Source organism: Lentinula edodes (assembly GCF_021015755.1).
Source record: "Lentinula edodes strain Le(Bin) 0899 ss11 chromosome Unknown C8R40scaffold_27, whole genome shotgun sequence".
In the NCBI taxonomy this organism is placed as follows: Eukaryota; Fungi; Basidiomycota; class Agaricomycetes; order Agaricales; family Omphalotaceae; genus Lentinula; species Lentinula edodes.
Window position 1 is genome coordinate 459,115 of NW_025764333.1, and position 26,539 is coordinate 485,653.

At 46.2% G+C, this 26,539-nt stretch overlaps 12 protein-coding genes across 12 annotated transcripts; 8 read left to right on the forward strand and 4 right to left on the reverse strand.

Annotated features, from left to right (window-relative positions):
* Window positions 1–78: 78 nt before the first annotated feature.
* On the reverse strand, window positions 79–1,453 carry C8R40DRAFT_1050744 (uncharacterized protein; the record flags this gene model as incomplete). Its single annotated transcript, XM_046224659.1, has 5 exons — window positions 79–270; window positions 330–536; window positions 585–707; window positions 761–879; window positions 937–1,453. 5 exons carry the CDS (start codon window positions 1,451–1,453, stop codon window positions 79–81), a joined length of 1,158 nt encoding a protein of 385 aa, XP_046084337.1.
* Window positions 1,454–4,181: 2,728 nt separating this feature from the next.
* C8R40DRAFT_401190 (uncharacterized protein) lies at window positions 4,182–6,350 on the forward strand. The gene is made up of 9 exons (XM_046234939.1): window positions 4,182–4,543; window positions 4,620–4,704; window positions 4,752–4,981; window positions 5,035–5,091; window positions 5,142–5,218; window positions 5,276–5,382; window positions 5,438–5,632; window positions 5,695–5,781; window positions 5,841–6,350. Exons 1-9 carry the CDS (start codon window positions 4,305–4,307, stop codon window positions 6,165–6,167), a joined length of 1,404 nt encoding a protein of 467 aa, XP_046084338.1. The 5' UTR covers window positions 4,182–4,304; the 3' UTR covers window positions 6,168–6,350.
* A 1,835-nt stretch (window positions 6,351–8,185) lies between these two features.
* On the forward strand, window positions 8,186–9,120 carry C8R40DRAFT_1161828 (uncharacterized protein; the record flags this gene model as incomplete). The annotated part of the gene is made up of 3 exons (XM_046230174.1): window positions 8,186–8,249; window positions 8,305–8,496; window positions 8,561–9,120. The coding sequence occupies 3 exons, from the start codon at window positions 8,186–8,188 to the stop codon at window positions 9,118–9,120; spliced, it is 816 nt and encodes a 271-aa protein (XP_046084339.1).
* Window positions 9,121–9,561: 441 nt separating this feature from the next.
* C8R40DRAFT_401527 (Rhodanese-like domain-containing protein) lies at window positions 9,562–10,662 on the reverse strand. Its single transcript, XM_046234941.1, has 6 exons — window positions 10,566–10,662; window positions 10,322–10,482; window positions 10,041–10,265; window positions 9,868–9,975; window positions 9,720–9,812; window positions 9,562–9,648 (listed from the first exon to the last, which is right to left on the reverse strand). The coding sequence occupies exons 2-5, from the start codon at window positions 10,343–10,345 to the stop codon at window positions 9,753–9,755; spliced, it is 417 nt and encodes a 138-aa protein (XP_046084340.1). The 5' UTR covers window positions 10,346–10,482; window positions 10,566–10,662; the 3' UTR covers window positions 9,562–9,648; window positions 9,720–9,752.
* A 234-nt stretch (window positions 10,663–10,896) lies between these two features.
* C8R40DRAFT_1161830 (uncharacterized protein) lies at window positions 10,897–11,321 on the forward strand (the record flags this gene model as incomplete). Its single annotated transcript, XM_046230175.1, has 3 exons — window positions 10,897–11,115; window positions 11,169–11,226; window positions 11,281–11,321. The coding sequence occupies 3 exons, from the start codon at window positions 10,897–10,899 to the stop codon at window positions 11,319–11,321; spliced, it is 318 nt and encodes a 105-aa protein (XP_046084341.1).
* A 611-nt stretch (window positions 11,322–11,932) lies between these two features.
* C8R40DRAFT_401283 (alfa-L-arabinofuranosidase precursor) lies at window positions 11,933–15,704 on the forward strand. The gene is made up of 30 exons (XM_046234940.1): window positions 11,933–12,146; window positions 12,202–12,218; window positions 12,286–12,294; window positions 12,363–12,365; window positions 12,410–12,437; window positions 12,501–12,539; window positions 12,600–12,761; window positions 12,830–13,167; window positions 13,230–13,283; window positions 13,364–13,366; window positions 13,431–13,494; window positions 13,541–13,574; window positions 13,625–13,698; window positions 13,747–13,817; window positions 13,883–13,922; window positions 13,982–14,049; window positions 14,102–14,121; window positions 14,171–14,229; window positions 14,287–14,370; window positions 14,429–14,469; window positions 14,524–14,547; window positions 14,601–14,613; window positions 14,672–14,743; window positions 14,812–14,850; window positions 14,915–14,961; window positions 15,017–15,037; window positions 15,089–15,111; window positions 15,162–15,204; window positions 15,261–15,380; window positions 15,431–15,704. The coding sequence occupies exons 1-30, from the start codon at window positions 12,038–12,040 to the stop codon at window positions 15,656–15,658; spliced, it is 1,947 nt and encodes a 648-aa protein (XP_046084342.1). The 5' UTR covers window positions 11,933–12,037; the 3' UTR covers window positions 15,659–15,704.
* A 103-nt stretch (window positions 15,705–15,807) lies between these two features.
* C8R40DRAFT_1238690 (uncharacterized protein) lies at window positions 15,808–17,490 on the reverse strand. The gene is made up of 3 exons (XM_046233468.1): window positions 17,335–17,490; window positions 16,469–17,255; window positions 15,808–16,408 (listed from the first exon to the last, which is right to left on the reverse strand). The coding sequence occupies exons 1-3, from the start codon at window positions 17,466–17,468 to the stop codon at window positions 15,884–15,886; spliced, it is 1,446 nt and encodes a 481-aa protein (XP_046084343.1). The 5' UTR covers window positions 17,469–17,490; the 3' UTR covers window positions 15,808–15,883.
* A 58-nt stretch (window positions 17,491–17,548) lies between these two features.
* On the forward strand, window positions 17,549–18,934 carry C8R40DRAFT_401861 (kinase-like protein). The gene is made up of 5 exons (XM_046234943.1): window positions 17,549–17,720; window positions 17,779–17,915; window positions 17,971–18,322; window positions 18,377–18,547; window positions 18,597–18,934. The coding sequence occupies exons 1-5, from the start codon at window positions 17,628–17,630 to the stop codon at window positions 18,810–18,812; spliced, it is 969 nt and encodes a 322-aa protein (XP_046084344.1). The 5' UTR covers window positions 17,549–17,627; the 3' UTR covers window positions 18,813–18,934.
* C8R40DRAFT_401872 (uncharacterized protein) lies at window positions 18,934–20,213 on the forward strand. The gene has a single exon (XM_046234944.1). It carries the CDS (start codon window positions 19,056–19,058, stop codon window positions 19,836–19,838), a length of 783 nt encoding a protein of 260 aa, XP_046084345.1. The 5' UTR covers window positions 18,934–19,055; the 3' UTR covers window positions 19,839–20,213.
* A 376-nt stretch (window positions 20,214–20,589) lies between these two features.
* On the forward strand, window positions 20,590–21,560 carry C8R40DRAFT_1161833 (uncharacterized protein; the record flags this gene model as incomplete). Its single annotated transcript, XM_046230176.1, has 2 exons — window positions 20,590–20,673; window positions 21,081–21,560. The coding sequence occupies 2 exons, from the start codon at window positions 20,590–20,592 to the stop codon at window positions 21,558–21,560; spliced, it is 564 nt and encodes a 187-aa protein (XP_046084346.1).
* A 767-nt stretch (window positions 21,561–22,327) lies between these two features.
* Window positions 22,328–25,014, forward strand: C8R40DRAFT_401653 (ASST-domain-containing protein). Its single transcript, XM_046234942.1, has 13 exons — window positions 22,328–22,695; window positions 22,749–22,831; window positions 22,896–22,965; window positions 23,024–23,078; window positions 23,124–23,212; window positions 23,273–23,315; window positions 23,374–23,503; window positions 23,561–23,667; window positions 23,723–23,834; window positions 23,892–23,979; window positions 24,041–24,223; window positions 24,273–24,361; window positions 24,419–25,014. The coding sequence occupies exons 1-13, from the start codon at window positions 22,544–22,546 to the stop codon at window positions 24,880–24,882; spliced, it is 1,665 nt and encodes a 554-aa protein (XP_046084347.1). The 5' UTR covers window positions 22,328–22,543; the 3' UTR covers window positions 24,883–25,014.
* Window positions 25,015–25,329: 315 nt separating this feature from the next.
* C8R40DRAFT_1172884 (voltage-dependent ion-selective channel) lies at window positions 25,330–26,518 on the reverse strand (the record flags this gene model as incomplete). The annotated part of the gene is made up of 6 exons (XM_046231920.1): window positions 25,330–25,359; window positions 25,416–25,516; window positions 25,575–25,636; window positions 25,720–26,000; window positions 26,056–26,421; window positions 26,483–26,518. 6 exons carry the CDS (start codon window positions 26,516–26,518, stop codon window positions 25,330–25,332), a joined length of 876 nt encoding a protein of 291 aa, XP_046084348.1.
* Window positions 26,519–26,539: the final 21 nt, after the last annotated feature.

Genomic DNA, 26,539 nt, shown 5'->3' on the forward strand with positions numbered 1-26,539 from the left:
GAATTTCAAAAGAACGAAGATGCTCAAAGGTATACCGTATGAGTCAAAATAAGACGGGACTGAAACCGCAAAGATAGATCACCCATGTAGAAGAGACCCTGGTTCAAAGAGGTTGCCCGGATTGACATTGACTAAGGGCTGAGTAGCTCCAGCTCTCTTTGTGAGCGAACGAGACAGACCCGTTGACACAGTCTGAGGGGGAGGTGACTTCTGATGAGCTTTAGCAGGTGCTTTGAATAAGATGTTCCGCTCTTGGTGGAGAATATAAGACTAACGAGTTGCACGAACCGTTAATGAAGCACACAGACGCGGTGAAATTAGCCACTTACACGAGCAAGTAATATTTTTTCCATCCATTTCTCCCCAGCATCCGTTTTACAAGAGAATATATGGAGATAATCTGCAGTATTTTCGAAGAATGATAGGTTATCGGTAGATTTCACGGCGAATGTAAAGTCCTTCGGGGCTCTCACAAGACGAGTGATCTGATATGCGTCAAAATTGGACAGTGAACATAGCATGATTTCGTCTCTTCCCTATAGATAGTGTGAGCAAAGGATCGGGGGATAAACGTATATCTTTACGTTATCGCGCTTCGAAAGCCACAGAGAATGTTCTTTCAACATCAAATACCGCTTATTCCACTTGCCTCGCTTGCTCTCCCATTCGACGTAACCTGAGTGAGTTGGAGAACTGGATGGAAGTGCCTATTTTCTTCCTATCAGTACTTTCGAAGATAAAATGGGTCGCTGACGCTCACGGAACGACTCAGGATTGAGGCCAACGGAGTAAGTTTCAACAAGAAGACATTGACAAGTTTGTCTTTATTCCATGAAGCCTCGACGTCAGACAACAATTCGAAACTCCTGATAGGTCGCTCTGAAAGTATTGGACATCAGTAATGAGCGAACAGCGGATGGCAACAGGCATCCATACCCATCCCAAAGTCTTGAGCTATTTCGAACAACATCCAACCTCCACTTCCCCTCCACTCCTTAAATGCCCCTTGAGCTTCAACCATGCGAACAACCTCACCGGCAGATGTCGACGAACTGATTTCAACGACGACAAACCGCTGTCTATCACCAATGAAAACCCGCTGTTGGGTCAAAGTGATTTTGGCATGATTTTGACGAGCAATAACTTCTGCAGGAGCTGGAAGAGGCGGCGGAGGTCGCGAGTGTTCAGTAGAGGTTCGCGCGGACTTGATGCCATCAGCGCTCTTGACGGTCCGTTTCCTTTCGACCTTAGCGGTACCTGGTTCGTCGACTGGTGTAAAAATAGGTATTGCACGGGCTTGAGAGGCAATGGTACTAGACGGGTCTTCCCGCGAAGCCGTGCTGCGAGCACGCCCACGAGTGGTACTTCTAGTGAGTCTGGCTTCAGCACTGATAGGCAATGGGGGTGTATCCGACACCTTCTGAGACGACCCTGGTCTGTGGAAAGATCTCATGGGACGAAGAGTCCGAATTGGAGGTGCCGAAGTTGCCACATCCTTAGACAAAACGGCATTAAACCTCGAAGCTGCGTCAGCTGATGGAGGAGACGGACGAGAATCCGGACGACCTCTGGTTTGCACGTTTTCAAGCTTCCTGGTCAGATCATCAATGGCAAAGGAGGATGTGGGTTTTTGAGAAGCAGAGGTGATACGGGCAGGTCTAGCAACATTTGGTGCGGCTTCCTGAGTAGGGATAGACGAGGAATTGATAGCAGCCTGGTGCTGGCGTTGTTGATCACGGGCAAGAGCACGAATTTCTCGTTCTTTCCTCCTTTTATCACGGGCCTCGCGATCCTTAATTCGAATGCTCTGCTGAGCTTTGAGAGCGGTGGGTATACTGCGAGCAAGTGGAACGTCATCATCGTCAAATTGAGTTTGAGTTTGGGCTGGAGGAAGTCCTGAGGGTAGTCCATAATCATCCTCGTCTGCACTCTCGTCTTCCTCGTCCTCGTCGCTTTGGTATGTAGCAAAAGAGCCTGGTACCACACGCCGGTTCCGTTTATTGCCGTCGTCGCCATCGTCACCTCCATGTCCGCCTAATCCATGACCACCACCACCAAGGCCACCAACACTATATACTCTCCCACTATAGCCTCCTGCTCCGTGATTGCCAGCGTAAGATGAGGACAAACCACTCGCACTCGCACTTCGTCCTCGTGAGTAATCATCCCCGTCAACAGCTGGCTCTTCACATGAGGAAGTGTTACCTTTAATCCACATTTCTGTACTGAGTACACCTCTTCGACGACGGCTTTGTGAACGTGGGAGCTTTTGGATACCAGCCATATGGGGGTTATTCTTGAGCGGCGAAGCACGAATCGTGCTAGCGGAACTGCCCGGCTCGAACTGCGCCGCTTCATCCAAGGGGTCGCTGACGTGAAGTGAGTTCATATTAATAGCCTCTTCGTGGTAAGGCGAATCTACACGTTGTCTAGCCGTCTGACACGGCGAACTACTTAGCGCGGAAAACTCTTCCTCGTCAAGTAGTTCGGTAGAATGACCAGTGGGGAGTTCTAATGAAAGAGAGAATTTAGGAAGAGATGATGGGTATTCATGCGGGTATGAGTGGGAAATGACCATGGGATCGAAAGATTGATCAGAGTGATCAGAGAACGAAGATGATGATGAAGAAGACAACGAGTAAGCATCCGGGATACTCGTTTGACTTGAGTGTAAGGAAGTTATAGAAGAAGAGTGAACATCAAAATCCGGGAAAGTGGTTCCTCCTTGGGAAAACCAATCTGTGGGTTCATAGCTAGAGCCGGAAGAGGTTGACGACGATCTAGAGCGCCCCAAATCCTCAAAATTGGACGATTTGATAGGAATGGGGGAGCTTGGCTTTGGCGAGAAGTCATCTTCAACGCCGGATAACTTAAACTCGTCTGATAACCTGTCACCTAAACCTGGATGTTCATCTACGATACTCAACCTCGAACATAATTTTCCGTAATCCTCTTCATCCTCTTCGGAAGAATAATGTGGTAAGGACGGTATTTCCGATTTGGGCGTGCTGACGGTAACATCCCGAAGCAAGTCCCACGGCTCAGACGGAAGTCCAGCACCCACTTTGCCTTTGCGAGCCTGATGCTAAATGTTAGAAAGTGCGTATTTGATATGAAGAGCGGCGAAGGAGGAGCCAACAGACCTTTTTGGTTATCTTGACATTGGCAGTAGCTAGAGTTGAAAGAGAGGGCATCGAGGGAGAGCTGTGGAGAGGGCGCTTCTGGTATAAGGGTCTGACTGGTGATTGGATCAGAGTAGCAGAACGGGAGCGAGAGGCGCTACCCGATAGCGACAGAGGTGAGTTTGGCGGCCGGGTTATAGCTAGGGAAGGTCTGTCTGTTGTGGGCGGGATAACCACAGGAGGCGCGGAGAGATCTGCAAAGGGATCGCTATCCAGAAGACTAGTTTCTTCTACCGTGGCGGAAGCAGATGAGACGGAGAGTATATCGATATTCGAAGACCGAAGATCATCATAGTACGCAGGCTCTCTACTGATAGGTGGGATTTCTATTGAGGAGTCGGAAGAGAAAAAGTGATCTTCAGATGATGGCGTGCTTGGGGCTGTACTAGGAGCCGTACTAGGAGCTGTATTAGAATCTTCGGACTGCGAGGATTGGAATACGGAGGCAAGAAGGGAAAGAGAACGCCGCGGTCTCATAGGCATGGTGTAATTTTCGACCTTGGGACGTATGAAGACCTTGGAAAATTCATTTACATATACTGTAACGGATGCGCCAAGGCTAAAAACTCACCTGAATATGGGGGGTGTAGTATACCAATTCCTTTCCACAGATATCAGTTGCAACTTCGAGAAACGCCGATTTTCGTTTTTCTTCACGAAAGGTTGATTGGCCTGGAAGATTTAGGCAGAAAGCAGACAACGCGGAATTCGGTGGTCGTTGGGAAACCATAATTTGCTTTGTTTAAGTTTGTAAAACGGAGGTATTTGATATATTTGACTATTTCAAATCGGAAAATTTTGGAAGAAAAGAAAGATAACCGATCGCCCTTGAGCTTGAGGTGGTGGTGGTCTCTGTAATAGGAGTACAAGCTCATCTATCGACATTGACAATCCAACGACTTAGTTACAGGCTATTCCCCGCCTTCAGACGAAACTATCTATCTGTCTATCTATCTATCTCGCAACAACCGGTAGAAGCCCGGAGGCTTAACGACCAAATATTGAAATCCGAAATTTTTCCTCGAAATTGACTCGATTTAGGTGCGGGAGTTTGGCTTGCAAAGGCACAACAGGCACCACTTTAGCAGAATTAGCGCCGGTCACTTGTCATCTCTCGACATCATGCCCAAAGATCTTCCTGGATTTTACTTTGACACACAAAAGAATAGATATTTTCCCCTCTCATCAAGGCCATCTACATCACCACAAAGTACACTTTCACGCACACCGTCTAGATCATCTGTTGAAGTGGACCCATCTACTACACCGCGTACGATCAGTCGCCATACAAGAAGTGCTCAAACTCTCAATCAGAGGCTCTTGAGCTCACCCGTATCCCATTGCAGGCCCCTTGTAAATCAGTGGGTAGTTTCTACTGGGCCCTCTTTCAAATTATCGAAAAGCCTCCGCCTCAGTTCCTGATCCTTAGTTTTCCAGCGATATACAATGTACACGCGTCGCCTCTACTTCACGATTTGATTTTAGCCAAACAGCAAGTTTTGGTGATATCACGGAATTTTGTGTAAGGTGCTGCGCCGTACGACGTCATGAAATACTGATGGCACACAGTCTGCGACGTCTGACAACGGTTCGACGCGTCGATACATTGGCGACAACAAAGGATGGCTCTACACATGTTCTGTGTATGATGATATCTCGTTCGACAACCGACTCGAAGCTCTGAATCAATACCCGCCTACAGACTCCCCAAGTGCTCAGACGTATATGTGGCCCGCAGAAATCAATCTGCATTCGCACTCGCAGGTATCCTCAATCAAAATTTCTGGTCAGAAATGCGTGTAAGGAATTCAAACGTCAGTACTTCGGTATCCACTTATTGTTCCATTGACAGCGCGACATGTTTTGGTCCTGTCACTAAGGTCGCTGTTCAAGATCTCCATGTATCCGGGTCAGTCATTCCTTCTTTCCAACGTTTTGCTTATACCTAAAAATGCACAGGCGTACAACACTCATTACGTTGAATCAAGTTCATGATGTTCGGGTCAGTCATCTACAGGACAACGCACTGATCCTAGGTGTGCTCGTCATTATCCCTTCCAACTTTAAACCTGACGTGATTACTGTAAACTCAGGCGCGAAAGGCAAAGCTGTGTATATACCTGATATTGATATCTCTGGGTCTGTTCAACACCTCAGCAACTTCCAAAACAGTGATGTTTTTGCTCTGGATCGAGACGAGGTGATTTTGTTGGGTATCATCTCCCTAGATAATATATCTGATACCCCCAATATAGAATTTTGTCTACACAGGCTTGCGCAACGGCTCTATATTACGCCACGATTTGCGTGTCTCTTCTAACAAGCACGATGGTCAATTGCTCTTCCACTCCCGATTCACACCTTCAAAAAATAGTACATCGCCCAGCCCCGTGTTATACCTCAAACTTGTAAAAGATTCACAGTTACTTGTCAGTCGAATGAATGGCGAGGTAGGCAGATTCGTGTTATACATTGACTGGGTCTCAATAGGTCTCAACGATGTGATCTTTAGCTCTGTACATACGACACGCGTTTTCCTGTGCATAGCACGCCTTCTCAAATCTTCACAGGACATCGTAATTCAGTTACACAGAAATTGGTTCGTTGGTTGACCGGTGTTTTAGCCGTGAACACTAAAATATTTGCCACGTTCGATAGGGTATTTGCATTGACCCCATGCATGAATTTCTCTTCGCGGCAGGAGAAGACCGTTGTATCCGGGGATGGTCCCTACGAACAGGAAAAGCACTGCACGGAATTTCGTCTGTTGCGGTATCCGTTCCCACATCGACTTCAAGGTCATCGTCGTCCTCCACCTCCTACCCTGACCTCAACCAATTCCGCAACCCTTTCAATACGGAGTTCCCCACTCCGATACCGACCATGCAAGTTGCGGAGGAAAGTGACGGAAGCTTGTGCTTGTGGGCTGGGAGTCGGCAAACATTGTATCAATACTATCTGGGACAATATTCTAAAACTTGTTGAATCGGGTGTAGTACCGTCAAGTACGGGTAAATACAGGCAGATACGTCTGGACAACATGCTAGTGCCTGTCAAATGAAGAGCGTGCTCGCAATCACTTGGAGTAGATTTATGGGCCTCGCAACCACCATTCGCTGCAAGAAGGTTTCGAGACGAAATCGGCGATTGTGTGCAAAAAACGTCACGTGCGTCAAGAGAATCGTCTGAAACGTTTGCAAATATGCTCTACTATTAGTTAGTATTTGCAGCAGATTTCAGCCCGTCATTATCTCGAAGAGTGTGTATCAAAATATGTGGGTGACTCTCTGATTTGTGAAAATCGCAACGATCGTTGGTTGGACGTGTTGGCGCTCTGTAGCGCTCTGTTAAGTAGGTCACGTTCTGAGTTGTGCGACCATTCTATTTATCTTCCTGACTTTCACCAGTGAATATGGCGTTAGTAGTACCCGGCAACCATTCCGATATCATTCCTCCTCCTCCTCCTCAAAACCCACCTACTATCGAGGACGTCGGTCGAGCTCGTCTGTATGAGACCACTATGAACTTCTTGCGTTTGCAACGTATAGTTTATTTTTCGCCTTTATCTCGTTTTTTTTACATGACTTATTAGGCGGGACCCTTGCCAATGCCCCGACGGACGCAGAATGTGGCGAAGTGACGCGATATGCCCTTGCTGTGGTGGCGCAACATGCACCAGCTGGTAAGTTGCAATATATGCGTATTTTATAGATATATTTCACACACCTTACGTAGATGCAGCCCCGGCTTGGTTCAATGGTGCTCTCCAAGTAGCTCTTCAGCCTATTCTTCATGAAGTCCAAGACATTCGTAATGAAGTTCAAGGCCTTCGTAAAGGAGTCCAAGGCCTTCGTGAAGGAGTTCAAGATCCTCGTAATGGAGTCTAAGACCTTAGTAATAATGTTGGTTATATGTAGGGAGAGAACTGCTTATCTTAGGTAACCAGTTGAAAGATGGTCTGAAGACGCCATTTTCTATTGTTTGAATGAAGATGGTAATCCTTCAGATCTCAGACCCTGCCCTCAATCTAGTATACTTTCTCCAAATCTAATCATGCCTGCTAGCCTGATGATGCCTGTTTGCAGCCCGAGCTTAGGAGTGTTACTGTTCTCAATGGTCTTACACATGCCCAGGCAATTCGTATCAGCACTATTTCCCACAACCAAAGCCAAGCTGCAATGTTAAATCAGATTGCCCACTACATTGTGCTGTTCTTGATTAATTTGGCTTATGTAGGATTTGTTGTTGTGTTTGTAGCAGTAATGGACCCAGTTCAGTTCTGTACATTTTAGTTTAAAGTTACCTGCAGTTATTCCTGCTACGTACCTCTTTCCAGGTTGAAGGATTTTATAGACCCAGCCATTCAATTTTAGTCATTCAACCTTTCTTCATTGACATTGTTTGGGTTCTCCATTTCTTTCACCTTTTACAACCAATTTACAACCAACATTCAATCCTGTAACCTGTACAAGTCTCTGTAGTGGACAATATATTGTATATGCTGTCCTCCTCTTCTTGCAGGAGTATTTTACTTACTAGTACAAGCTGAGTTATTGCAACTAACAAGGCAGTGGGCCCTGCTGCTGGCCTGCACTGTTTGGTTTTATATTTGCCTTGTTCGAGTAGGTTCGAGTGTCTCCCAACTTCTCTGCCTGCTAACTGCCGTGTTGACTGCTACAGGCTCATTCCATTCATTAGATTCTCTCAGCGCAGATATGCTATATTCAAACATTGTATCAATACTTTCTGGGACAATAGTGCAAAACCTGTTGAATCGGGTGTGGTAGTACCGTCAAGTACGGGCAAATACGCCGATACGTTTGGACCACGTGCTAGTACGTGTCAAATAGATGGGCGGCGCAATCTATGCTGTGCGACGGCGTCATCAACCTTGATAGACCCTGATTAATATTCTCCATTTATACCACCTTGTGTTGGGCGCAGACTATGTAGTCTCCTTTATAAAGAGGCACACAAATATTCACATCACATTGACAATCAGGATGAACATTTTTGCTATAGGGGCCTCCAGAAACATTGGTTACTATTCCTCCCTTCGCCTGCTAGGTATGATCATTTCTACCGTTGTGATTTTTGATAGATCTGATACCTTGTTTTTCAGCCGCAGGGTGTAACATCACATTTTTGCTTCGCTCGCCGTCTGTCTTCGATACGGACGAAACGATTCAGTCATATGTTCGATCTGGCAAAGCACAGCTTGTCAAAGGAGATGCTCTGGTGCAGAGTGACGTTCAACATGCTTGGGACGAAGCTCTGACCCACGGAGCTGTTGATCTAGTCTTATTCACTGTCGGTGAGTTCGACTGCATATACTTCGAGGGTTCCCCACGACAAATGGTTAATTTCTGGTCATACAGGTGGTTTGCCCTCATTCAAACTATCGAAGGGTTTCGTCGTCTCTCCTGCTAATCTCGTTACTCAATCTTTATTAAACGTCTTGTGCACAATGCCTTCACAACAGCCACAACCCAGGCTTATCACCATTTCCTCTACGGGGCTCACGCATTCCTCATTCGCTCTCATTCCTTTCGTTCTGAAACCCTTGTACGCTCTCCTCTCTGTCCCGCACAAGGACAAAGTGGGCGCCGAACGCGTTATCGCCCACTGTGCGGGATGGAAGTGGGAAGTGGACAGTGACGAAGAACCGGGAGATGATATCTTGGGTGAACGATGGCTAGAGAGGGATGGATTACCTGCTGCTGGATCGTTCAAAAACGTGCTTGTGATTAGGCCGGCGCTGTTGACGGACGGTGAATGCAAGGCTGAGAAGGGTGGAAAGAAAAATGCTTATAGGGTGAAGGAAGGAGATTTTAGTGCATATACTGTGTCGCGGAAGGATGTTGGGCATTTTGTAGCAGACGCGGTGCTGAATCGGTGGAGCGAGTTCGAAAACAAGCTGGTCACTATTGGATATTAAAATATGCTGTTGTTAATGTTGTTGGTACCTAATTACTGTAGTATTCGTGTGAAATTCATCCCACTTCATTTCCTCCGGTGATGTCTCCGCCAAGCTCTGACACGATACCATCTTCCTCAATACCGCCTCCTCCTTCTGCTGCGCCCCCCAATACTGGGAATCTATTTCGTGACAGTATCGAGGTTTGCAAATACATCGTCCGGGCATTTTCCGGCACTCATCGAGTCCGTGTCTGTAGGCCGCGAAGAACGTCGAAAAGCTTCCTTGCGCGCGGAACAGCCTGTTGACTGGCTTGGCAGCTGGGACTGGTGTAGCTTTCATTCGAGGCGTCTCTACTGGTGAGTGCCTTGACCTTCTCTAAACTAGCGTGTTCCGATACGACTTCACTCAGCTCCCATCGTTGCTGGCCATTGGTTTACTTTTACATTCGTGGCCGTTGCAGCAATCTCACAGTGTGTGATGTACATCGTTTTCAACGTGTATATACCTAACTTCTTTATAGCCAAGTATGTATGCGACAAATGGAGACTGAACGCAAACAAGTTATGCAGATTATCGAGAGCGCTCCTAAAAGAACGTTGAAAAAGGAAGATACCGACTTCAAGTGAAGACATCAATCAACGCCGAAGAGTTCAGTTCCAATCAGAGGCCCAGACATCCTTGTCCCAATTCTCAACCAGGTTCGCGTCATCCTGGTGGAATGTCAGGACTAGCTACAAGGACAAGGAAATCACTCGAAGATATTACCTTGAATTTGCTCTGGAAACCTGTAAATCCATCACGGAGGACAAGAATCTTGGATGAAGAAGTGGAATCGGTTTCGGAGAGTACATTTTGACGTGTTTCTTTGTATATCTACAAAGGTATACATATTCAGTCTATATGTTTACCCCGATAGCTTAGCCTAAGAAACTCCTCACCCTTGCGGCTTTCGGTCCTCGAACTTGGCTTAACGCGCAGTGAAAAATCACGAGCGGGACGTCTTTAGTTTCCTTCACCAATTTATCCACATTATTGAGAAATTCATTTGAAGGCACATTGAGGCCTCCAACGATGTTCCCTCCGGCGTAATCATCGTCCCGAACGTCGACTACAAGATAATCTTTCTTGGGAATCTTGCCACTCCGGATTATCTCTGCAAGTTCCTGCCTGTGATCGTCAGGAAGAGGTTGAATCGAGAAGGATGTATCGAAGCTCGCACGTCGCCAGTAATGTAGCTTGTCATGGGAGATAAGAAAGAAATGTGTCGATGATTGAAGTGACGTTGGACTCGAAGAGTTGTTATAGGAAAAATGCGATTCTGGGATAAGATAGGATTACGATGAAGCTTCAACAGTGTCCTGATACCTGCTGAAGGAATGGCTGAAGATGATTTGAGAGAATTAATAATAATGGTGGGGTTCAAGCCTGTTCAAGCTATTTCCCAAAATGGAAATTCTCCGTACCGTTGGTATTAAATTTAAACGCCTACGAGCGCTTGTATATACTCAGCTGCAGCGTCCCTTGTGCTGATATTCCTTCTGGTTCACAAACATACACGGCGTAGTTCTTCTGTCAAGCTGTCGCTCGAGGGAAATAGTTGTCCTAACGACCCATTGCCATTCCTGGATATATCATGGTAAGAAATCATTCCCTTTTCTAGAGCTTCCATTTTATTCCTCAAACCAGTCTGTTATTGGCGTTTCTTCACAAGCAACTTCTGGAAATCCTCCCAATGCTGCTTCTTCCTCCCAATCCAATGGCGTTCCCTCTTCAACATCTTCTGCGTCAGTAGGGATGACTCCGGAACTAGAACAAACCCTCGCCCTTCTTTCATCTCATCGATCTGTGCTTGGGTACATGCTACTATCAAGAGGACATCCAGCCAGCATCATACGGCATTCTGGTGGTGTATTCGATGGTGAACATGGTAAAAAGTATGCAGGTGTAATTGCGAGGATTGTCGAAACAGTGCAGGCGGGATTAGAGGAAATAAACGGCGTTGAAAGCGAAGGGGTGAGTCATTACCTTGCTTCATTAACACCTTAGACTCACAGTTCATAATCTAGGACGATGTCAAGTTCCTTCGAATCCGAACAAAACGTCACGAGCTCATGATATCGCCAGGTAAAAGCTCTGCAGCTTAATAGTCGTCCGCTAACGTCATTCTTGCTCATTCAGACGGCCGCTATCTTTTAGCTGTACTGCATGAACCTTCATAATCTCCACATCTTACCGACACTTTGTTCAATTTTGCCTCTTTCACTTTGGATTTCCTCAATATACCGAGTATCGACATATATCCCTAATATCGTTCTGCCTCAATGTGCATCTAATTCTACTTGTATCGTTCGAGCGTTCAGTTTAACTCCGATGTTTAAGGTTTTTGCTTGAGAGTTTAATATCGATAAAACATTTACTATGCAATCAACTTCGCAGCTATCGAGGGTGGTCCATCTTCGTGGGTCAGCGACTTGCTTGTATCGTGGAATGGACTGAGATGTGCGTCTATCAGGCGGACCGAGTTGAAAATACATGGGAGTGATGGGAGCAGGTGGTCAATCCGATACTTCCGAATTCCGGGCCTTACGAATGTACTCACAATCTTTCTCAAGTTTTTTAACGCACAAACTCTTTTCGCTCGTTTTTTGTCGCTCTGGTTGTGTGCATCAGGGTCCTCGTTCTGCTCGACTTCCACCGGGTCCTCAGATTCACTAGACGCCATCATCAAGGACGCTCAAAGTAACATCATATTCTCTGAGTCTTCTCTCGGCCATTCTTTCCCACTCGTTCATATTGTGAAGCATCACATGAAGAAAATCCTCATTGTGCTAATTACAGCTGCATATGATGGGCCAGTCAGCGGACAAGAGATTGGAGCAGACTTAAAACGACGCGACGAGAGGTCTTGACAAGTTTTGCGCGGCCCAGCTCCCTGATGTTACCAATTCTTCTAACTTCGTTAGCGTTTCTTTCTGTTTCCGTAAAATCCCAAATCACTATTGTTGTCAATGGGACGGCAAGCCATCCTATTCCATCTACACTATGTAAGTCGTCTCTGGATTCATTGCCCAGGCTATCGCAACTCAGCCTCTTTTGAAGGGGGCCAAATGTTTGAGGTGAGTGGTAGTGGGAGAAAATTTGGATTGCAATGTGACATGTGTGTCTATGAACGTCTCGCAATAGGATATAAGTGTCAGTTCGAAATTCTTCATCCGTTTCACTCGATGCTCTGGTATTGACTAAACGTCTTGCTTACATAGCATGTAAGTTAAATGGTATTGAAATGAACCTATTTTGACCTTCCCAGAGCGGAGATGGAGGCTTGTATGCCGAGTGTATGTTGATCCTTCTAGCTCACTGGCATTGTCAACTCATTGGCCGCTGTCTCAATGCTGCAGTGCTGCAAAACCGAGCTTTCCAAATGGTCGATACAACTGGTATGTTACTTCTTCATGTTGTTCATCCCAGCTCGTTTTCAAACGAAAGCTCTTGCACAGACCAAACAACAGCCCTCAACGCATGGCATTCGGTGAACGGCGCACAACTCACGGTCATCGAAGAAACCGTTCCAGTTTCTTCCGCTCTTCCAAATGCATTGAGTGTGGTGATACCGAGTGGCTCCTCAGGCCAAGTAGGGGTAGGCAATGAAGGTTACTTTGGTGAATTCCCACAAGTGATATCCACGATACGACGTACTCACGGCGGTCTTTACCTCGATGACCTCCAGGTATCAAAGTGAATTCGAGCGACACATACAATGCATCCTTTTTCTACCGTTTCCCCGTAGCCTCATCTTTCAACGGAACTGCGACAGTTGGTCTTCAAACTTCTACTGGAGAATTCTTAGGTGGTATAAACGTGACACTCAGCGGATCACAAACTAGTTGGTTGCAAGTCAATACCACGATCCAGCCTACTATCACCCCAGATTCACTAACAAACAATTTTACTGTGACTGTGGATGGCGCAGAGTTGGCGGGCCAGACCATTAATTTCGCAATGTTCTCCTTATTCCCGCCCACCTTTAAGAATAGACCGAACGGTATGAGAATCGACATTGCTGAGGTGAGCAGAGATATTGCGCCTACATAGTATAGTGAAGATACAGTGGTTGAATTTCGTCTAAGACCTTAAGTGCGATGGCACCCTCGTTCTTCAGGCTTCCTGGAGGAAATAATCTGGTGAGTAGAATATATATATATATATATATAGTACCACTAATATATCCCTTCGTTAAATGAACTGACTGATGATTTCGCAGGAGGTAATATCATAGCTTCATAGTCAAAAACGGTTCTCAATCAGCCTCAATCCCATCTTTGAACTAGGGTCAAACAGTCGCTACGCGATGGCAATGGAACAACACCGTCGGTCCTCTTGTTGATAGGCCAGGTATGACTTAGCTTGAGATAGAGACATATCTAATTTGGTCCAATAGGGCGTGTTGGAGACTGGGGATATGTCAACACAGAGTATGCTTCCTCGACATTTTATGCACTAGTACTACACAATCCTCTTTCAGCGGCCTAGGAATTTTTGAGTATCTTACATGGTGTGAAGACCTGAATATGCAAGCCATCATGGCTGTTTGGTCTGGTAAGTTACAGTGCTTCTTCAAGGTTATGTCTTCTAAATTATAAACAGGCTTTGCTCTTGGCGGAACGAGTATAGCTGAAGATGATCTGGGCCCGTACATACAACAGGCTATAGACCAGGTACAGAAATAGCTGACAGTGTTTACTGGTTAGATACTGATCGTCGTTACCACTGGGCCCTAAAGATTAACTTCGCGGTCGGAGATCCTGCTGAAAGCGACGCTGGTAAAGATAGCCCGATCATTATGAGGGACCCTTTCTTTTAAACTTATTCCTCGATGCAGCTGCCTTGAGAGCGTCCCTAGGCCATCCGGATCCTTTCCCAGTGGTCCACGTAGAGATAGGCAACGAGGTTGGCATATAATAAGTACCTGTACGATTTAATTGATTTTTTTGTTCTTCAGGACTTCTTTGCAGCCGACACGTCAGTAACAATATGTGGTCCTGAAGAAAACCTAACAATGATATTTCAGCTACACATATCGCTGGAACCAATATATCACTGCACTCCAAGCGACATTCCCTAACCTTTGTTTGTTTATTAGTCTATAGTGGAACTATCGATTTGTTAACCATCCCTTTCCTCCAGCATTTTTGGCTACTTCAGATACATTCAACCCAATTCTGATTCCAAACCCAGCTGAATGGGACATACACGTCTACCAAACACCATGTATGTTCTGTTGGCTTACACGCACAGTAAAGCGAACTAATATCATCGATACACGCAGCGTGGTTTGCGGAAAACTCATTCATTTATGATGGTTTCGAGGTGAGCCAGATTGATTTATGATTTCGATACATTAGTAAGGTTGCGATAACGCAGCGTAATGGGACACACTACTTCGAAGTAAGAAACTGCTCCATACTTGCCCCAGTCGAAAAATATTGACATTCTTCTAGGGCGAATACGCAGGTACTGCGGAATTTCCCGGGAATCGTTTCAAAAGCCGTTGAAATTCCTTTTTAACTAGCGATTTCTACAAATTCCAATGATCTTTTTGGAACTCCGGCTGACGGTCGTTTAACGTTCCCAACAATGGAAAGTGGGTGTTTTTTCCTCGTATCGGCCTTGGGTCTTAATCAATGATTGATTGACTTCCCTCCCCACTAGGTTCGACCGGAGAGGCCGCTTTCATGACTGGACTGGAACGTTAGTCTTAGCAAGTTTCCGTTTGACCAGACAGGCTCTCACCACTTGAATTTCCCTGTAATAGGTAACAGCGACATTGTATTCGCAGCTTCTTACGCACCTCTCCTGAACGTAAGCACTACAATATTTAGCATTGGTCCTCATCTAGCTGAAGTCGCATTTGTAGCATGTTGTAAACTCCCAGTGGGCAAGTCGACATATTCCGTTCACACTGCTTACCATTCTAACAGAGCTTTAGACTCCAAATCTAGTTAGCTTCGAGTGAGTCTTCACTTGATCAAATATGCCTATAAGATCTTTATTTTTTGTAGTTCAGGGAATGTATATCCGTCCACGAGCTACTATGTACAGCAGGTAGGCTCATTTGATTGGCATTAGGTTGAAGTAGTGCTCGCTCACCCAGATTTCAGCTATTCAGCCTTAACAGAGGCGACGAGTACCTGCCTAGTACTCTTCCAGATGCCGACGGGACTACGTTCTGGAGTGTAGTAAGAAAAACGTCGGTCGTTCCCAATGAGATCATCATCAAGGTAAATTCCTTTTCCTTTTGCTCAAACGGGGGTTGACGTTGTCGCTTTAGGTCGTGAATACAGTGGGCGCTGCATCGAATGTTACCTTCCAGCTGCCCTTCTCCATAGAAGATACAGCGACAGTCCAACTATTAACTGGGGCCGAAACAGATAGCAATACTCCAACCGCCCCGAGCATGGTCACTCCCCAGCATAGTAGCCTCGTTGTGGGCGAGACGTTTGCGTATACTGCGCCTGGCTTCAGTGTTAGTATTCTGACATTAATTACTTCTGCATGATACGTATGTATGTATCAGTAAAATGAAATTTCGATGATGTTTTCACCCACATGAACTACACATTCAACATCTACATCTATCACAATAAGGCTATCAAGATGCTGTTTCCATTAGCGACACAAGGAACGAAAAAGTACAATGACAGAATACAGGAAATTGCAGAATAATTTTTATGAGAAACAGGGCGATCGTAATGCACATTGCTGATGTGGAAAAAGGTCATCGTTAAATTAACCCGACTCTTTGCATCCAGACAAGTCCCATCGACGCTTGGAATGGGTCCTCCTGAACAAGATTTTCGTCTAGCAAGCGGTCCATAACTTGATCCGTATTTTGCGGTAGCAGTAGGTTCTGAACATCTTCGACGTCAAAAGTGTTGAGAGGTGAAAAAAGAAACCCCTGAGAAGTGCGATTCGCATTCAGGATAGGCTCGAGGACATGAAGATGCTGAAATGGTGTCACGCCGGAATTATAAGGATCAAGAGATGCTGAGTAGAATTGAGGCTGAGATCCATCTACATCATTCGCGAGAGTCGAAGGGAATTGTGCGGGCGTGGAGAATGAGGAAGGATCAATGTCATGTTGTGGGGGTTGAACAAGCGTTAAAGGGACTGCAGGAGATTGGAAATTATTAGGGCCTGCATCAACAAAAGTCTGTGGAATGTAGTGCGAAGCAGGGACAAGTCTGTTGGAGGCAATGTAACTAGGATAGTGATTTTGGATTGCTTGAGCAGTGAACAAGTTTTCTTGCTTAATATTATCAAGAGGATGAGCGAATTTGTAACAGAACTAGGAAAGAGAGGAACTCACGGGAGGAACAGGGGCATTGACGAGCTGCTGAAAGGAAACAGCACAACGAGGCTGGTTTTGATTGTTAGAAATTGGCTGCATGATAAGCTGAGCTTGAGCTTGAGCTTGGAAGGAAGGCTGAGCTTGAGGTTGGTATTGGGCAGCGGTTTGGGCATGAGTGTTTGCAAGAAGCGCACGATACATTTGTTGAACCTGATTAAGAGTCAGAGACGTATTGGTATTGTTATTCCGGGGGGTCTCGAGAAGCGGAAAGCCAGAGCGTAGAGCAAGAGGAGCAGTCAAAGCAATAGGAATCGTGGACGAAACGGGTTGTTGAACGTGTGCAGGGGATTGAGATACGACGAAGCCATATGTGTCGAGCGAGCTTGCGTACTCGGGAGGAGGGTCCTTGTTGTGATTTGCGACGGGACGAGAACGTATCTGCGGAGAATGATTCCTTTTCACCGAATTGTCAGGAGAAGTGTGAACGTTCTTGTTCAAGTTGTTGGAAGCAAGAATGGAGTTGGATGTATGCGGGCTAAGGGACGATCGAGAATATGGTGGTATATTAGCCTCTGCAGTCTCTGTCTTTACAAGAGTGATAGCGTCCCTGTCGAGTTTCGCATCGAGTTTGAACCTTTTTGATTGGGGATTAGGGGGTTCAGTATCACGGTCCTTGTCGATTTTCTTCTCCGGCTGAGGCTCAGGACTCAGAAGTTCAGCCTTGTCATACATTGGGCTAGAGCTCCGGCAATCGTCCGTTCCATTGTCTGTAGAGCACTGTTTACGTTTCTTCGGATTACGCTTTCTAGAAAACCAGCCAATGATGTATTTATGGGGCCTGCTACAAGGTAAAGATTGATTCTCAAAGAAAAATAGGTACTTACAATCCTGTTGATTCTCCGAGTTCAGCATATTGTTTGTGCGAGGGATGTCCAGAGGTTCGGTCGAAGACTTCTTTCAGTAGTCCCAGTTGCTTTTCCGTTGCTAATATGCGTTGCTTGGGCGGCTCTTCTGCCATTGATGGGAACTGATAAGGATCACGCAATAGACGCGCTTCAATTTTATGCGGTAACGTGATTAGAAAGTTGAGAGATCCTCGTGGCCTTGTTTACCTCTCAGGTCAAGGACTCAGTCCCCTCCTCTTGCTTCGTTATTTCTCTCTCTTTGTACTTTTATTATGGAGCCATTGAGCTCTAACGACAACACGACAGACGTCTTCTCATTCCAGGATGACGAAGAACTTAGCAATCGTCTGCAATTTATCAAGGAAGTAAGTTCTCATTTACCTCCTACTTGTTCTGGCGTCAGTTCATGTCCCATTTACTAAGATTGGCTGTGGAAACTGGGGGAGTGTATGGCTATGCGAGCTCAAAAGTGAAGACCGAGCGCACAAGCGACCTCTTGCCACGAAACTCGTTCATCGAAACAAGGAATCCAAGACAAGCGCAGCTCGCGTCAAATCACTGTATCAAATCTCTTTCGTCTTTTTGGCTTGTGTGATCTGACTCTTATTGTTTCAGATGGAATGAAATGAAGATTATAAGACGGCTGAAGTCAGACCCTCATCCTTCAATCATCAAATTTGAATCCTTCCTGTTGACCCCCAGTTACGCAATCATCACCATGGCCTTTCATCCTGACCTCGTCACTGTACAAGTTAGCGAGTCGCACGCTCGTGTGTGGTTCAAACACCTTCTGTCTGCCATTCAATTCCTTCACTCGAGAGGTATCGTTCACAACGACATCAAACCGGCGAACATTCTCTTGTCAGCCAAAGGAATACCTGTGCTTTGTGATTTTGGATTCGCGGAGGCGTACGACCTTGGGTCCAGCGCTGCATTTCACTCTCGTTTTGCTTACGGAACGCCAGAGGTTCGTTTGGGCAGTTTTTACTCAGTGCGGCCGCGTTCTTATTATGACCTGTAGTATCTCGCACCAGAACGGGCAAGAGGTATACCTCATGACACTCGCAAATCCGATATCTGGTCGCTGGGAGTATCGTTTTTTGAGATATTGGTAGGCCGCACGCCTTTTGAGAGTTCAGACACAGATCAGTGTGTCACCGAAGAAGACCTTCAAAAGTATTGGGGAAGAACTGTAAGAGACACATCACCATCTTCCCGTTCCAAGCTAAACCTTTGCATAGCTTCGGGGAAAATGGGTAGGGTCATGGAAGATGTCCAAAGGAATGGAAAGATTACTGAAGAGAATGCTCTCTCCCAATGCCGACCTTCGCTGTAACGCAGATGAAGCAATGCAGGATATTTACTGGGCTCAAATGCAACAATCGAACCATGTTAACGAGCATCGTAAGACTTTTTTGAATTTACGAGGCTTCCGTCAAATTCTCAGCTTGATTTGAACAGGTCGGTCAGCGAGTTACACCTCTTCAATCGTCTTCGAGAAAGACTGGACTAAGCTGTCCGAAACGAAACAAAAGACGCAGGCTTCTTCTCCTTTGGCTACTCAAACGCCATCTTGCCACGCGACAGACGACAAAGATAGGGAAGGAAGTGATGTGCCAAACTCGCGTTCGCCACCAGGGCTTGAGTCTCCTCGAAATGCTGCCTCCCGGCCATTGGCTAAGTCCAAGTCGCAAGGAAAGATGGTCACCGGTATGGTCGAGGGAACAAAAAGTAGGTTTCAATCCTTCGCGGTTCATACCAGCATTGACTGTGTCCATTCAGATGTCCCACGTAAACGGATCGCGGCGCATATCGATCTTTCACCCATCAAGGCCTCACCCCCAGCGTCACCAGCGCAAGCACGCAAGAACATTGCATCACACAACGGCGCCAGCAACAAGCCATCGCAAAGAGTACCCTTTGGTACCGTTCACACTCGAAATGCGGAAAACCTACCTACTGCCCCGCATCGACGTCTTGGAGGTAAACCTTCCATTCAAGATTTGACCAAACGGCACAGCAAGGTTGGCATGCTTGATGAGTTAGTCAATGGACCTCCGGGAACTCGGAAAGTTCAAGGCAAGGGATGGAAGGGCAAGGAAAATCATGTGAGCCAGCGAGTTCGAGATTGGGAAAGAGAAAGAGAGCGCCTAAGGGAAATTAGTCGTTTGGAAGAGATTGAGCGTGGACGAGACGCAGAGCCATCCAATTCAAGCGATACGGAACCTGAGGTGGTAGACATCACCCCAGAGCTCGAGCAAATTGGGACCTCGGAAAATGCGCAAACTGACCTCCGATCGCAGGACAAGGACACCGAAAGTAAAATTCCACCAACTGCAATTGCTGGTACTTGGTTGCCTTCTTTAGATCTGGGAATGAAATCCAGTGCCAGCAGGACTGTGCCCATCATTTCGGAACCGTCGACACCTGCCCCCGCTGTCGATACAAGCATTATACCAGGTAAATCGCTCCTGCTGTTTTAATTTTTGTTACTCAATCGGTATGCATCAATAATAGTTGTATCGCCTGCTGCCGATTCTTCTCATCAGTCCTCCCATTTGCTAGCGGCACCTCTAAAACGACCAAACAGTAGTTCAGGACGCGCTACTTTTAGGCATGCTATCAAACGATCCATTGGTAGGGTTATACTTGATTGTCTGCATGGAAATACTTAGTCCCTTTGCAGATAAGACATTCCAAATGTACAAAACATCAAGCCTGGGAGGCAGGAGTTATCATTCTAGGAATTTATCTGTTGATCAGCACACCGACGCCGGATCGCGGGATACCCACAGTGAAAGAGAATCATGGGAAGAAGAAGAGTGTGTAAGAGCTGGTAAGTGTGTTCTATAAACAAATTTGCCAACGTCGTTCTGACCAAATTCAAGTCAAATCTTCTCTTCCTGTAGTTAAACACGCGGTTCACAATGAGCAGGTCGCTGCTGAAAATAGAGCTGATCGGCTGACGCTCTGGATGAGGAATGTTGAACGTCGGTATCTGTCTCTGATGTTGGTTCAAGTCACTGAAAGTTTGTATCTGTAGAGGTCGTAGAGGATGCGCGACAAAACTTCTCTTCTGGCAAAGAGGCTCCACTTCCTCCGCTCCCACTCCCCCCTGCAGCTAGGTCCAACCTCTCTTCTTCTCAAACACGTAGCAACCGTTCTTCCCGCCTTCCACGTCGTATATTGGCTGCGAATCAAATATTCACTGAATCAGGTGATCGAAGTGCCGAAATGTCGTCCTTTGTAACGTCCGTTTATGCCTCACCTGACACCGGCACATTCCCAGACAACATTAGTGGCACTCAAGACTTATCGGTCCCTCAGTTACAGACTCCTTCCAGGCAACGTCGGGCAACAGTTTCAACTCGCTCTCCAGATCCTGTCATAAACAATCCCGTAACCTCTTTCTTTGACGTCGATCACGGCTCACCATCAAAGAGAAAAGAGAAGAGCAAATCCCACGGTAATCTATTTCAATTGCACATCGCTCCTGCTGCAGCTCTGGGAGCTGAACTCGATAAACGTGAGTCTTAGGTAGCCTCTACGTATGAAAAAAAACTGAAAAACTCCCTTTCACAGGTGCGACGGCGTCGTCTCCGTCAGTCGATGTGCTGAGATCCCCAAGATTGTCTGCCATTGTGGACAGGGAAGTATTTATTGCTCCTCCGGTCAGGAGCAGTGAGAATCTGGGCTGGAATGTTTCTGTGTCCCTTTCATCCAAGCCCAACGATGAATCTGGCGACGAATTGACGTCGTCTCCATTCCGAGTAGAGCCTTATGCACCACGACCGACAACTTCCTCTCACTCCATCCCTGATACCCCTACACAGAAGCGCGTAGAGGGTGTCTATGACCGTTTCCTCATGGCGACATCTGGTGTGAAGCGATTAGGAAAAGGATATCAATCTGACAATGTTGGGCCGGTTCATAATACCATCAGTCACGCAAATCATACCAAACAAAGCCACCGTGCCTTCTACTCCGTTCGGAAGCCCCTGCAAATGCCGCCGCCTGTCGCGAGTGAAGACCAGGCGAAGGCTGTGGCAGTTGACGAATTTGGTATCATAGGTTATTCCACTGAAAGCACAGGTGTGACTGTGCTCAAGGATGAGAACAATGGGACGGTCGCTCTCGTGAGGAGGGCATTCAAGGCCATTGTGCCTGGTAAAACTGTGAACCGCAGGTTGTCTCGCATGAACTAAGTTCTGTGTTCTAAGTATTCTTAGCATCTCAAATTTGGCATCTTTATCACAAATTTTTATTCATACCTCTCCGCATTTGCATTTTCATCCCATTTCTAGTCCATCTCTTGTTTATCAACTTCTGTTTATGACCTCTGCTGTTCATTCTGTTATCTTATTCTCTTTGCTTTGCTGTCCATTGCTGTTCTAGTCCCTCTGCTTTATGCTCATTAACCGTACAGACAGTCACAACCTGTTTCGCGTTGGTTGATACGCCTTCATTATGCCAGTAGCAGTTCATGTTGTCAATGGAACAACATGCAAGTTCTACTTCACATCTACATGTTCACGTTTTTCACGCATTACTTATGTCCTAGCTTATTCACCCGTAGGCTAAACAGAATGAATATTTGACGAAAAGAACAATGGGAGGAGATTCTCAGATGACTGAGGGAGTGATCCCTAATACAAGTGCTTAGTGGTTTTAATACATGACTCCACCAGCTGCAGAAGGTGTGGTCCCAGGATGGAACAGCTGTTTTTTTTGGGCTGATGTAAGGGTCCAAAAGCATTCCCAGCAGTGAAAGCACTCAGAGCAGACTGTTTTCAGTGCTTTCAGCACTGAGATCTGCTCTCAGCCCTTAGCTGACCAGTTTTTTGCATATGACTCACTGCCTACGCAATTGCCGGAGACTCAGACCAGGACCAGACAAAGCCAAACAACAAGCTTGCCTGCGGAAAACTGACGTTTGATGCATCACGCTTGACACTGTACATGTGAGATTTTCCGCTACATGTGAGGCCATTCCCATTCCGCAGTCTTCATACACGGTCCTGGTCTATGCGGTCATGCATTCCCGTGCGACGGGTAATGAAGAAAATTTATTTTTTCCGTGGCCATTGAACCCACGAGTTACTTAAGAACGACTGATTGGTTGACAACAAAATTTCTTTCCCAAAGTGCACCCCCGCCGCGCCCTTTGTTCGTCGCTGGTTGTCTACCCATGCTGCTACAGAGTTTTCTGTCCTTCATATGTCTAGGCATTTTATCAAGGAGGGCGTTGGCCGACACAACATATTTTCAGAGCAGTGATTACTCGAGCGGCACATTGGGTTCAGGACCTTACCAAACCTTTAAGTCGAGTTCTTCAACGCCGTGCGTAGAATCATACTGCTTATAACTTCAAGAACCTTATATCTGTGATCTAGTTCAGCATGGAACTTCGTAGTTCCATATAATGACAGTACAGCCGGACAAATTGAGTCTGGTCTTGTCTTCATTGCCCCAAGGGGTCAGTAGCTTTATTTCTGACGTCGTTGGAACACTGAGGTCGAAGAACCGTTTTCGAAAATTAGGCACGAACGTGAATTCTCCGGGCGCGCTGATTTATGATAAAAGTGGTAATTTGATATGGGATGGAACTCAGTGAGACTCTTTGAATTTGCTTTAGTGTCTTTGGAGTAATCGTCGTTCTCTCTCTAAGCTTTGGTCAAACTCTGACGTTCAAGGTTGCAACATACAAGGGTGAACCGGTTATTGTATGTCCAAAGGATTTGTAGAAGAATCATTCTGAAATTCGATAGCTTCTGTGGACCGGAACAGTAGCTGGAGCAGGTGTAGGATTTGGTTATGACTTGATATTGAACAACAAGTATGAGATTATTGCGAACTTGTATGTTCTTTCCGTGTAATCTGTTCATAACACTTCTGATCCGATCCGACATTCATCTAGTACTGCCGCAAATCTCAATGGTTCACTCGCTGACTTTCACGACGTGAGCACGTTTAATACATGCAACAAGCTCTGTTCCATCTCACAAAAGAAGCTAATAGATTGAGATGACGTCTAACGATACGGCTTTGATCACTGCCTACCAGCCCAAAACTTGGGATCTCTCAGCGTTCAATATCACAGACGGATGGTTACTAGATAGCATTGCGCAGGAGGTTGACCCTTCAACTGGTACGTGAGAGGTACTTTGACTTTTCAACGGCACCCGTTCGAGTTCTACGTTTTCAGGGGAGGCAATTTTTACTTGGGTCGCAAGTGACCACGTCGATCCCGATAGCTGCTACGCCAGTCCGGGAACGACAGGCACGTCTGCCGACAACCCATGGGATTACTTTGTGAGTCTCAATCCACGTCCGTGTACCTTGTGGTCTTATTATAGCACGATTACAGCATATCAATGCAGTCAACAAGGACGGTGCGGGTAATTATCTCATCTCAAGTCGCCATTGTCATGCAATCTACAATGTCGCTTCTTCTGGGGACATCATTTGGACACTCGGAGGTATATGTACCATATACAGATAGCGCACAGTACGCTGACTTGGAAATTGTGCTACAGGCCACAACTCAACAGTGACCATGAATGACGGAACCACGTTCGCTTGGCAGCACGACGTAAGATGGCACAATCAAGAGACTCAGATGAGGTATGACTCTGTCCTTCCCTGCATTCTTGAGTACATAGTACTTTTCAACTTCCGCCCTTAGTTTATTTGATAACGAAGGAACTGCTTGGGAACTAGACAGCTCCAGCTCTCGTGGCCTTTTATTAGACTTCGACGCCTCTAACAACTCAGTTTCATTGAACAAGCAGTGGATTCCATATAATGTAACCGTATCAGAATCTCAAGGTAACGTTGGTATACTGGATTCGGGAAACACTCTAATCGGGTATGTTTGCTCCTCACTGTATTCATGATTCACTAATTGATTACAACAGCTGGGGACAAATCCCATATTTCTCTGAGTACAATGCAGATGGTCAATTCCTCTACGTTGTCCAGTTCGGAGTGGGAGATGTACAGAGTTGTACGTTTCAGATAGCCTGTTGCGCTTGGAAGCTTCCTGACTCTTTCCTGCTTGCAGATCGAGCTTACCATTACAACTGGACTGCTACCCCTAATACCCGGCCCTCCGTTTTCGTGGAAACCGATGGTTCCAATACCACTGTGTATACTAGTTGGAACGGCGCTACGGAGGTCGACACCTGGCAACTGTCAGGATCCACCGCAGACTCCCCACAACTCGCAGTCCCGATTTCAAACACTTCCCGAAGCGGATTCGAGACCGCAATTAGTGTCACAGGCACCAGCACAAACTTCACGTACTTCCAGGTTGCTGCTTTGAATTCGAATAAAAAGATCATCGTCTATTCCAATTTCACTGCTTCAGACGGATCGCAGCAAAATCCTGCTGCCAATCAGACCGTGGATTCATCCAACAGCTCTGGCTCTGATAGCCCGTCTAGCGGCTCCACCCAAGTTACTGTGGGCAGCAGAATGATCACCTTCGTTCTCGTTACCCTACGGATCCTCTTTACCCTTGTCTGAAACAGACTTTGAAACAGACTTCCATTGAACAATTGCACAATCCTCCGAGTCAGCATAATAATTCTCATTGACATTCTATTAACCAAATGAAAATCACTTATTCATACTATGTATGTACTCATACTTGTCTTTTATTGCATTTTCTTGTATTGCTCGTTTCTAAATGCTGTAGCTCGTACTCGTATATACCCTTTTTGCGAGCATCGGTGTACTTGAGCTAACTTAGTACGCAGACTTAGTACGCAGACTGAGAAAACAACTTGCATGAAAATGCACCCAGGAATTGCTTTCTCGCTCTTTTTGATTGGTATTGACTGTATATTGGGAGGTGCACTATCCACCGTTCAAAGAGAGAAACTGAGGAAAAAATTACTCTACTATCAGTATGTACCGGAAACTTCAATGACGTGTAATTATTCGCAATCTCCACTCCCAATTATACCCGATCTACGAGTCGAAGGTAAAGCTAGCACCAACCTGTGAATTCGTTGGTAAGGATAATCCACAAATACAAAAACTAATGCAGTACCGACCTTGTGAGCAGGACCACTGGGAGAGACTTGGTTGAGCTTTTGAGTGTCGACAGCTAGACCAAGACCGAGTTTCACACCAGGTCGGAGAGCCTGGGTATAGCCTACAAAGTATACTTAGTTTGGCACCGACGATCGAAGGAGAGCATGGCTGTCACGTACCAAGAGCAAGGACACCAACGTTGTTGATCTTCGCTTTAACAAATGCGGCGGGGTCGAGGTAACTGTAACGTCGTGAATTTCATCAGTAAAATGCATTTAAAGGACAAAGAGGAAGACGTGAAACCATCAACAACAGCATACATACACTTTGGTACCGACTTCTAGTGCTACACCACCTGTCGTAGCCTTAGAGTCGTATACAGCCTTAGCGCCAGCCTCGACGTCAGGGCTCACTCTGTGATAGTAGCTGGCAGAGAAGGTGCGAAGGTTGTTAAGACCGTGGATGGTGACAGCGTATTCGGGTGCATTGTAACCAATAGCGGCAGCGTAACGCGTAATGTTACCCTCGGTAACATTATATGCGGTCTCTGCACCAAGGAGGAACCCATCACGACCAACAACAGCGTCAGCAGTGAACGTAGGACCCTATGAGTAGGATTAGTCAGTACCTAATATTTTGGAAAAAAAACTAACTACACACCTTGAAAACGTCAAGAGCAGCGCGCGTGTGCAGACCAGATTGCTTGAAGGCAGCGTTGATGACAGCGGACTTGGTACCTTTTTCAGGAGCGAGCGAGGATAAGATGTCAACTTTGAGTCCCTTGGCAAGCTGGTTCTCAAGCTCGATTTGAGATTTTAAGACGTTGGCGGTGGTCCAAGTGTTGGTGAGGGTGAAACCGTGCTTTTTGTTGCCGTACTTGGCTTCGAGGTCACCAATAATAGCGCCTCCAGCATTGTTTCCGGCAACTTTGAAGCTGACATCGTTAGCCTTAGTCTTGATCTCTAGGGAGGTGGTGTTGAACGGATAGTCCTTCCCGAGGAGGTCGTTGGAGGACTTTCCGAGATCCTGAAAGAAATGTAACATTGTTTGAACAAAAAAAAACTCAAGGTATAAGAATAACACTGACCTTCCAGGACGGTGGAACAGGCTGAGGAAGAGACATGATGGTGGTGTACAGAGAAGA

What these genes read in the sequence shown, in the direction of transcription:
- C8R40DRAFT_401190 (XM_046234939.1), top strand. Translation starts at nt 4,305, where the DNA reads ATGCCCAAAGATCTTCCTGGATTTTACTTTGACACACAAAAGAATAGA. An exon ending in GTGATATCACGGAATTTTGT is followed by an intron (nt 4,705 to 4,751) that starts GTAAGGTGCTGC and finishes GATGGCACACAG; the next exon opens with TCTGCGACGTCTGACAACGG. An exon ending in CAAGATCTCCATGTATCCGG is followed by an intron (nt 5,092 to 5,141) that starts GTCAGTCATTCC and finishes AAAAATGCACAG; the next exon opens with GCGTACAACACTCATTACGT.
- C8R40DRAFT_401527 (XM_046234941.1), bottom strand. Translation starts at nt 10,345, where the DNA reads ATGACAAGCTACATTACTGGCGAC. An exon ending in CAAGCTACATTACTGGCGAC is followed by an intron (nt 10,266 to 10,321) that starts GTGCGAGCTTCG and finishes GATCACAGGCAG; the next exon opens with GAACTTGCAGAGATAATCCG. An exon ending in GTTTCCAGAGCAAATTCAAG is followed by an intron (nt 9,813 to 9,867) that starts GTAATATCTTCG and finishes ACATTCCACCAG; the next exon opens with GATGACGCGAACCTGGTTGA.
- C8R40DRAFT_401653 (XM_046234942.1), top strand. Translation starts at nt 22,544, where the DNA reads ATGCTGCTACAGAGTTTTCTGTCCTTCATATGTCTAGGCATTTTATCA. An exon ending in CACTCGCTGACTTTCACGAC is followed by an intron (nt 23,316 to 23,373) that starts GTGAGCACGTTT and finishes AGAAGCTAATAG; the next exon opens with ATTGAGATGACGTCTAACGA. An exon ending in CATCATTTGGACACTCGGAG is followed by an intron (nt 23,835 to 23,891) that starts GTATATGTACCA and finishes ATTGTGCTACAG; the next exon opens with GCCACAACTCAACAGTGACC.
- C8R40DRAFT_401283 (XM_046234940.1), top strand. Translation starts at nt 12,038, where the DNA reads ATGTTACCAATTCTTCTAACTTCGTTAGCGTTTCTTTCTGTTTCCGTA. An exon ending in ACACGTCTACCAAACACCAT is followed by an intron (nt 14,371 to 14,428) that starts GTATGTTCTGTT and finishes CGATACACGCAG; the next exon opens with CGTGGTTTGCGGAAAACTCA. An exon ending in CGAGCTACTATGTACAGCAG is followed by an intron (nt 15,205 to 15,260) that starts GTAGGCTCATTT and finishes CCCAGATTTCAG; the next exon opens with CTATTCAGCCTTAACAGAGG.
- C8R40DRAFT_401861 (XM_046234943.1), top strand. Translation starts at nt 17,628, where the DNA reads ATGGAGCCATTGAGCTCTAACGACAACACGACAGACGTCTTCTCATTC. An exon ending in TTGCTTACGGAACGCCAGAG is followed by an intron (nt 18,323 to 18,376) that starts GTTCGTTTGGGC and finishes TATGACCTGTAG; the next exon opens with TATCTCGCACCAGAACGGGC. An exon ending in AAAAGTATTGGGGAAGAACT is followed by an intron (nt 18,548 to 18,596) that starts GTAAGAGACACA and finishes ACCTTTGCATAG; the next exon opens with CTTCGGGGAAAATGGGTAGG.
- C8R40DRAFT_401872 (XM_046234944.1), top strand. Translation starts at nt 19,056, where the DNA reads ATGGTCACCGGTATGGTCGAGGGAACAAAAAGTAGGTTTCAATCCTTC.
- C8R40DRAFT_1238690 (XM_046233468.1), bottom strand. Translation starts at nt 17,468, where the DNA reads ATGGCAGAAGAGCCGCCCAAGCAACGCATATTAGCAACGGAAAAGCAA. An exon ending in CTCGGAGAATCAACAGGATT is followed by an intron (nt 17,256 to 17,334) that starts GTAAGTACCTAT and finishes CTGGTTTTCTAG; the next exon opens with AAAGCGTAATCCGAAGAAAC. An exon ending in TCAATGCCCCTGTTCCTCCC is followed by an intron (nt 16,409 to 16,468) that starts GTGAGTTCCTCT and finishes GATAATATTAAG; the next exon opens with CAAGAAAACTTGTTCACTGC.